The 8,800-nt window shown below is 35.7% G+C and overlaps 1 protein-coding gene across 7 annotated transcripts; it reads left to right on the forward strand.

Annotated features, from left to right (window-relative positions):
* On the forward strand, nucleotides 1,269-8,800 carry LOC105170037 (OTU domain-containing protein 5). 7 transcript variants are annotated; one of them, XM_020696723.1, is made up of 11 exons: nucleotides 1,269-1,492; nucleotides 2,012-2,058; nucleotides 2,154-2,234; nucleotides 2,321-3,042; nucleotides 3,451-3,612; nucleotides 6,128-6,205; nucleotides 7,408-7,486; nucleotides 7,599-7,744; nucleotides 7,867-7,932; nucleotides 8,011-8,185; nucleotides 8,325-8,800. In XM_020696723.1, exons 4-11 carry the CDS (start codon nucleotides 2,341-2,343, stop codon nucleotides 8,543-8,545), a joined length of 1,629 nt encoding a protein of 542 aa, XP_020552382.1. In that variant the 5' UTR covers nucleotides 1,269-1,492; nucleotides 2,012-2,058; nucleotides 2,154-2,234; nucleotides 2,321-2,340; the 3' UTR covers nucleotides 8,546-8,800. The 7 variants fall into 7 exon arrangements, with proteins under 7 accessions (XP_020552382.1, XP_011088927.1, XP_020552384.1 ...); XM_011090625.2 differs by having other exon boundaries at nucleotides 2,012-2,234; XM_020696725.1 differs by lacking the exon at nucleotides 2,012-2,058.

The following is an 8,800-nucleotide window of genomic DNA, read 5'->3' on the forward strand; positions in this document are numbered from 1 at the left end:
TATGTAATTATTTGGATGTTTTGATAGGGTTCAATGGAAAACTGCTTTTCTTTGTCACACACTTTTTTTTCCCCTTCTCTAACAAAATTCAAAAAAGGATTTTATTTAAATTAACTATATAATAAATTTGTTACGTAATTAATTCATAAATTATTGCTACGACTACGAGTGGATCCAACTCCATAAATTTTTAAAAAAATATCAAATTACAGTATTTAAATTACTGCTTTAACCAGTAGAAAGAAATTGAATTTTCAATTTTATCCAAGGCTCTTGAGTTGATTGTTTATCTGATATTCTTTATCGATCTGACCACTGTCTTTTAAGCAGTTTATGATTTCGAGTACAAATTTTGGCTTCAATTATGATCATAATCCAAACACATTCAAAGTTTGTTTTTGTATTTTTATATTTCATTTATGTATTTTTTTATTTTTTAACTTTTTATATATGTAATATAAAATAAACATGTTTTGAAAATAAATAGTAATTTTTGTTTCTAAAAATACGATATTAAACATACAATATTTATATACAAAATTTTATATAAAAGAGTTATGATTTGAGAATGAATAGTGATTTTTGTCTATCAAATCCCAACATCAAACCTACACAACTTATTTTAAAATATTTTAAATTACCTCAAAATAAAAATTCAAATATACCATCTGTTTTCAAAACACACTTATTTATTTCTATTTTTCTCTTTCTATCTCCAAAACACAAAACGAAACACTCAAAACACAAACTCAAACATTATCACTATGTTTGTTTTTATTTTCAAATTATTTTCGAGACAAGTCAAAACATACCTAATGTTTATCATTATTAAAAAAATACCTTATTTATGTGTTTTTAATTATTTTAGCATAAATACATACATATATATATACACACATGCATAAATATATATATAAAAAACATAATTTGATAATGAATGGTAATTTTTATCTCCCAAAACACAACATTAAACATATAATACTTATTCTAAATTATCTCAAAAAATAAATCCAAACATACATACTATTTCTAAAACACATTTATTTATCTTTATTTTTTTCTTTCTATCTTCACAAAATACAACAAAATACTCAGAAAATGAATCCAACATAATGTATATATGATTTAAAGCTTTGCTAGTGTGCTCCGCTGCTCCGGTGTTCCCACACGTGCAGATGGCCATGAAAAGCCACGTGGAAAATAAAATCGATAGTCAGTCACGTGCCCTCCTCTGTTTTCATCTTCTTTAAAACTCAGCCTCCCATTATTCTTCCCAACAAAACCACTTTCCTAATCTCTCTCTCACTCTACATTTCTCTCTCAACCTATACATACACATACATACATACATATAAATTCGCACACACCGCACACCCTCACTCTCACACACACTTTCTTTGTTCTGAAGTTATCTTGTTTTAGGTGTGCCTTCGGAAACCCTTCCGTGAAACAACACTCCCAACTATTCTTGCTTCGTCATCGCGTGGCTTTGGTGAGTAGCCTCACTCGGAACCGGGTCAACTCTAGGGCTGTTTGGGGCTATTTGATTCAATTCACCTGCTCGTTTTCGCATTGGGTTTTGTGTATTTTTCTAAGTTCATGGTTACGTTTCTCGTCCCTCTGATTTTCTTGTTTGATTGATGATTGTTCTCCGGGAATTCCGAATCTTGAACCCTCTTTTATTTGTTCGGGGCTAATTTCTTGTTTGAATTGATTTACATTTCAATTAGATTTGGGTTTGGTTTTTATGTTTGATTTAAGTGGTTTATGCTTTAGCTAATTCTCGTATTATCTTATTGGTAGTTTCTGGTGATATATAAATCTTTTTCTCTTTTTGAGATATTGAAGCTCAAATCGGCGCCTAATGCTATTGATTCTGTATCTTTTGCTGTTTGAATTTTTCTGGGTCTTTATTTTTCTTCGCATCAGTATGTCTTTTTTATTTTTTCCTTTTCTTTAGTGAGGTCTTGAACCGCGATTTATGTGTTGCTTTATTGTATCTAAATTGCAGTTGTGAAATTGTGGAGGTGATTATTTATTATCTGGGGCTTATCACGGGTAAATTTGAGTACTTTATCTCAAAGAGGGTTTTATTGTTTAAGAATAAAAGATTTGGAGGTCAAGGTCTCATGAGAATTGTTAGGGGAATGCAGAAATTGATTCGCGAGGATCAGAGCTTAGTGGGCTGGAACAACAAATCACTTAACCGTGGAATTGGTGTGACTGCTCCCAAGGCAAGAACGCGCGACAAATTGAAACGGGCAGCTTTATATCTCTAATTTTGGGTGAAAATAAGGCAATAAAAGTTTTCTATCTGCAGTTTGAAGAAGAGGGGAAATAATGACTCGGATTTTAGTGCAGCGAGGTTCTGCTGGTTCGTCGTCATCATCTAACCAAAACCGATCATCAACATCAGTATCAGTGGCTGGTCCTTCTTCTACTTCATCTTCACCACAGCAGCAGGTTACTGGAATTGCACAAGTTGTTTCAGCAGTAAAAGATGATAATTTGGTAGAAGAAGTGCATGAGCAGATTGTTGCAGATGAGTTATCAGAGTATTGTGGTGTTTCAGACAGCAAAAGTGAGGGAAAGAAAAGTGAGGATCTTTCTCTAGGAAGTCCAGACAGTGATCAACATGGAGGTGAAAAAATTGTGGAGGATGAAAAGGTGCACAATGATGCTGTGGTGGGTTCTCCAAATTTGGTTAAAGGATTTGGGGGAATGCCAGTCATGGAGGAGGAAAATGATGCAACAGTTGGAAGTTCTTTCCAGATGGTTACTGGCAGTTCGTATCCACCACCACCTCCTGTGCCACCTCCAAAGCTCTCGTCACCTATCTCAAGTTTTAGGAGGGTTTCATCTGGGGACTTGAATACAGTGCGAATAGGGTCATCTAGGAGACCTGCTGGTTGGCCTGGTGTATCAATAAGGTCATCACCAACTGCATCCCGTCCATCTTCACCTCGATCACATTGTGAGGGTGATGGATATAACAGCGCTGATGAGCAGAGCCCATGCTTTAGTTCATCCTATGATGATGCGGTGAGTTCTATTGAGGTGCAACTTCTTGTCTGAATAATTATGGAGTTCCATTTTTTGCAATACTGCGTCTCGCTTCTTATGATTTATACTTTTTTAAATTGTGCTGCTATTACTTTTTTTTCCCCTCAAATACCTTTATGAAAAAACAACGAAGCCCCTCACTTACCAAGTTAATGATATCTTCTTATCTTCATTATTAATATATGACGTGATTTTACGTGCTATTAATTTCTGATTGTTAATATGTGCAAACTTGTTGAGGAAATTTCTGACTGTGGATGCTTGATCATGGTCGAAGTATGCAAGTTGTGCTTTGTTTAGTTTGTCTAAGAGTAGAAATCCTTGTAACACGTTTCGGAATATGGCTGGACTACTGTTGTAAACAGGACTTGTTTTTGTCTGTTGCAGGAAAGAGAACACCAGTTTGAGATTGATTTAAGACGGGTTAAAGGCTTGGAAGTGAGAAAAATGCTAGAGGATGGGAACTGTCTTTTTCGTGCTGTTGCAGATCAAGTATATGGTGACTCTGAACTATATGATTTGGTTAGGCAGATGTGCATTGACTATATGGTATGAAGCTTTTGTTCTTCATATGTTTACATAAAATGTATATTTTTTGCTTATTAACTTATTGACTGACACGTTAAGTACTCAGTTTTTGACCTCAAAGGAGAAACAATAATCCTAATGTATCTTGTTCCTCATTCCTGAAGTGGTATTACCTAATATTTTGGAGCAGTTGACAAGCAGATTACTTTAGTTTTTAGATTGTTCGTTATATCAGAGGGTAATGTGATTTTCCTTTTAATTTAATTCGACTTCTAGAAGGTTTCGTTCAATGGTACAGAATATGACTGATGCGGAGTATCTGTTTCTATAGTATTTGATTTTATTCCACTCGAACAATTCTCACTCCAATTGATTATTTTTCAAACTTAGAAGGGTAGGCTTCTTCATTAGTTTCACCTTTTCTGCCCGTCTTAAGCATGCCGGCATAGTCTTAACAACTTACTGATGTTGCCATGGTTAATAGAGGGTTTTTGTTTACTGTGGATGACCTTTCACTAGAAGATCTTTGTTGCGTACTTCAGAATGGCATATGTTTATATGCACATGTACTCCTATGTTATTTTCAATTTTTATTGTAAAGTAAAGCGACAGCACTGTTTAGGAATCGAAATAAAAAAAATAAAACTAGTTAAAGGGTTTGACGACAGAATTTCAGTTAAGAAAATATGACATTCATGCTTGATACAAATGTAAGAATGCATATAGAACTTACGCAGTGTATTCTTTGCTTTAAGAAGGCCTTAAATTGTATTCATGCAACTCTCATACTGCGATGGTGGATTGCCATCTCATGTGTGGTTCTGCTTGTTAAACACATTATTCGGTTTGCCACCAGTGTTAGATAAGTTTGCTAGGTGGAATGATTTCTTGCCATCTTTCTGCTTATTTTACACTATGAATATATGTATATATATGTATATTTCCTTTTTGCCTTTTGTAAAAAGAATTGTTCATTAGAAAACTTTTCATTAAAGGGAAGGAAAACTTATTATGTAAATATTATCCGTATGCTAGATATTGTTCTTTTCTTCACTAGCAAGTAATATGTCAATTACGATGTTGGTTTGTTATTTTCATAATGGTAGATTATGCGCATGAGCGCATTGGCCTAAAGCGTATCTTTATGTTTTCTTGAAATGTGTAAAGATATTACTTTCTGGCAAGTAATATGTCAGAACACATCACAGCAAAAGTAATTAATATTTTACTCGCCAAATTTTTTTACCTTTTGAAGAAAAGAAAGATTGGTAGATTGATGAGCATGAGCGCATAGGACTATAGCATATCTTACATCTTCTGACAAAGGATGCATATGCATTTATGCCTAACTAAAAAACTTATATCTGAATTCTTATTTCATGAACTATTAGATTATTTTGGACCTTCTGCTACATGTCTTTAGCTGTTAAAGTGCTTTTCACGATCTAGAATTCTAGTTTTTACCTTTTGAGCATGTTCTGCTTGAATTAACTATTTCATTATGTTGTGGACTGATGACTCGACCCCAATAGGTTAGGGATGTGGTGACGCGAAAATTGAAAAAAAAAAAACATAGGCACTGAAACCGTAACTAAAAGTATATTGTTAAATTATTGAAACTCTATAATAATATTTATAAACTAAAGTGGAAATAATCTTAGTATTGTAATGGTAAAAATATGCAAATATAATGTAGGATATATAAACTACAGAGTCAAGAAATAGTTCAACAGCAAATGTAACTGAATTGACAAGAAATGATATATAGGCCATGTAACTTGTCTTGCAATCTTCACGCTTTGGATGTTTCTCTGTTTAATTAATGAGCCACATGTCTAATATATCAGGAGCGTGGGATCCACGTTTTGGGAACATTAACGTTGGAAGCCATTCAAGAAGTGGTTGAGCACGCCGTATCGTGCGCAAGTGTAGGATATGGGTGCTATTATGATTTCTTAAAGGTGTTACATGTGCTATAACTATTTAGAAATGATAAAGATTCATGAAATAGACATGGAGTTCTCTTACTGATTAGCTATCGCTCCATGATAGAGCTTTAAACAAATTGTAGGCAAATAATCCCTCGTTCTGAAAAATCATAATTCTAGTTTGATTTGGTATAGAACTTTGGATGAGCATTGCGCTTTAAAAATTGTATTCCTCAATTAATGAAGTCACATCATTACTTTAAGTGAGGGTGACATTGGGGAAAAAATAGTTTCGTGATTGGGCAATGGTCTGGATTGTCCCGAGAAACAATGGTTCCTTCTAGAGGGAATATGCAATGACATACAACTTCATCAAGTAAATTAAAAAGGTCAAACTTATTTCCTCCATCACTGGCTTTGTTCGGCTGTAACTCTGGAATCTTTTCTTTGAGTTATGAATTTTGTTCATACTCTTATATGCATGAATAATTTATGCAATTGAAGATGTGAATTTCTTCAGTAGGGGTTTGTTCCCTTAGAGAGACTTCCGGTCAGGTTACTTGTTTCATGCTTTGAACATGAAGTATTTAAGTTTTCTGTTTGTGCAGGAGCGAGAAAGGGACCACTTCTCACAGTTTATAACAGAGGGTTTTACTTCCTATTGTAAGAGGAAGAGAAGAGATAAGGTATGCAGCAGTCCCGTCTCTTTTAGGAGCTATTCTGATTGCATTTTCTAGAGACTTCCCTGCAGTTGTTTTGTTTCCGTGGAAGCTATTGTAGGTTCAATTTATAAAGATTTTCTTGGTGTTTTTCTTCTGAAAATTAGCTTGATTTCATGCTGAGTGTGGAAATGGTGTGTGCAACTTAGCATTGCAATGCAAAACTAAACCAGCAGAACATAATCAGTGTCAGGGACTCAGGAAACGGCCATAGGATTAAGTTAACAACAGGTTGAAGTGAAGCTGTGTCATTAGGTGTGGAGGGTTGGTATGGTGGATACTTTGTAATAAATGGAGACATGAATTGAGAAGTCATGTTATGAAAGTTAAGCAAGGTGGGAATACTGGATTCATTTTAATTAGCTTTGGCATATTCATATGCTCATATCACTTGCATTGGTGTTCTGGGCCTTCTGGCTACATTATTTTTGGTGGTGTTCTAGTTTGAAGCAGGGTAGGGATAAGTTGGATCTTGTAGTTGAAGTTCTGATGAATTCATGCATGCCGTCGTCTCCAATGACAATACTGCATTAAAGACAGAGGCGACTGATGCTCTGTTTGCTTGTTCATTATAGCTTGTGCTTTGCTTGTATTTAGAAATTAAAATAGGAAACGAAAACTAATGGATCGAGGTAGTATTTCGATGCCACCAGGAAATTGTGTGAACTAAAGTTATCCTCACCATCTGCTCTTTTACGCTGCATAATACTACATTAATAGCATAAAGCATGACAAGATGCAATAACATTGCCAGTGAAAATTATCCTTTCTGTAATGACATCAATTTATAGGTAAAAGAGGCTATACGCCAATTGGTGATGCTAGAATCAGGTGAAACTTGGATACATATCCAGGTGGCAAGTGGTTCTCAATACTCTAACATTGAAATGATAAAGAAAACACTATTCAGACATTCTAAATTAAATGCATTATATGGGTTCTTCATTCAATAAAAATTGGATTGAATCTTGCCACAACAATAGTTACTATTCAACAGGTGCCGGCATATAATGTGTCTTCTTCTTTAAACATGGCTTCCCTTACCTGAGAATGTCTTGGTTGTTCAAGGAAAGAGGAAGAACAAACTAGCCCCTAGGTTTTGTTGTACTTGGATACGAACGATTTGTTGTAGTGATTTTCAGTAAGTCAGATTCTATTCTGGGTTGCAGGTTTATGGAAATAACATGGAGATACAGGCTTTATCAGAGATGTATAATCGACCTATTCATATATATTCTTACAGCACAGGTGCCAAACTTTACCTGTATATGATCTTCTGTTCTAGTACGGCATTCATTTTGTGGAGAATCTGCTTTCTGGTTATTTTGCCATTAAAAAACATTTTCTTTTTTGATGGTAGAACCTATCAATATATTCCATGGAAGCTATAATACCGACACACCTCCTATTCGGCTGAGCTACCACCATGGAAATCATTATAACTCCCTTTTTGATCCACGGCGACTGGCTATTGGTGCTGGACTTGGATTTAGCTCTCTCCAGGGGGTAAGTCTGTTCAATTAGGTCTCCAGAAGCCATATCCAATGATCGAGCAACGTTTTTGAGATTGTGATATCTATCACCATGGATACGTCATCACAATTATTAACATATCTCATTTATGATAGACAAATGTTGATAAGGATCAGGTAAAAGCAGCTATCAAAGCTCAACAAGATCAACAGATTGATAATGTAAGTATCCGTTGCCATAAAAAAACTACCTGTCTTACTGGACACTCAAAATGATACAGAATTTGTTCCTTTTGGCAGGCACTTCTTGCCGAGGGGCGCTTCTACTCTGATCTTGAACTAACTGAGAAGGAAATTGAGCGCATGGTAATGGAAGCTTCAAGGGCTGAGTATCTCGCTGATGACAAGTTCAAGCAACAACTTGGTCCTAGGGAGTCATCAACTTCCAGAGCTGAACCTTCATCTTCTGCAGCCAGTGAGTGTCTACATCTAACTGCGTCCCAATTCCGCAGTAACTTGAAAATCTATTATGGAATTCTACATATCTTGTGTGAGAAGTTGGCTGTTCATTAGGCTAGGCTCTTTGGTTTTAGCCAACTGACGACTGTTAATAGCAGGGTCATCAGGAAGTGATGCTCGGCAAGGAGGAGGGCGTGAGTCTGGCTCGCCTGGTTCAGCTCTGAGTGGCAGCATGCAGATCATGTTGTCTATGGGATTCAGCTATCTGCAGGTGATGGAGGCTTACAGTATTTTTGGGGACGATGTGGATTCAATGGTCTGCTACTTAATAGAAACAAGCAGTAACGGCAGACGTAAAGGCAAGGCAGCGGAATGATGAAAACCCCTGCGCCACCGCATGGCTTTTGAATGTCGTTTACCAAAACAGCCTGTATAACTTTTGACATGCTATCTTTTACCTGTGAGAGGAAAAACTCAATAAAGATGAGCATATCTGATTTCCCTCAAGTTTACATCTGCATCTTGGTTTAATGGTACTGCTGTTCTATGCATGTATTATGAACAATATATGTATGAGATGTGGTTCCTGGCTGGTGTGAGTGAGTCATTTATTAATAGCTTGGCATAGGCA

Source organism: Sesamum indicum, linkage group LG9 (assembly GCF_000512975.1).
Source record: "Sesamum indicum cultivar Zhongzhi No. 13 linkage group LG9, S_indicum_v1.0, whole genome shotgun sequence".
Taxonomy (NCBI): domain Eukaryota; kingdom Viridiplantae; phylum Streptophyta; class Magnoliopsida; order Lamiales; family Pedaliaceae; genus Sesamum; species Sesamum indicum.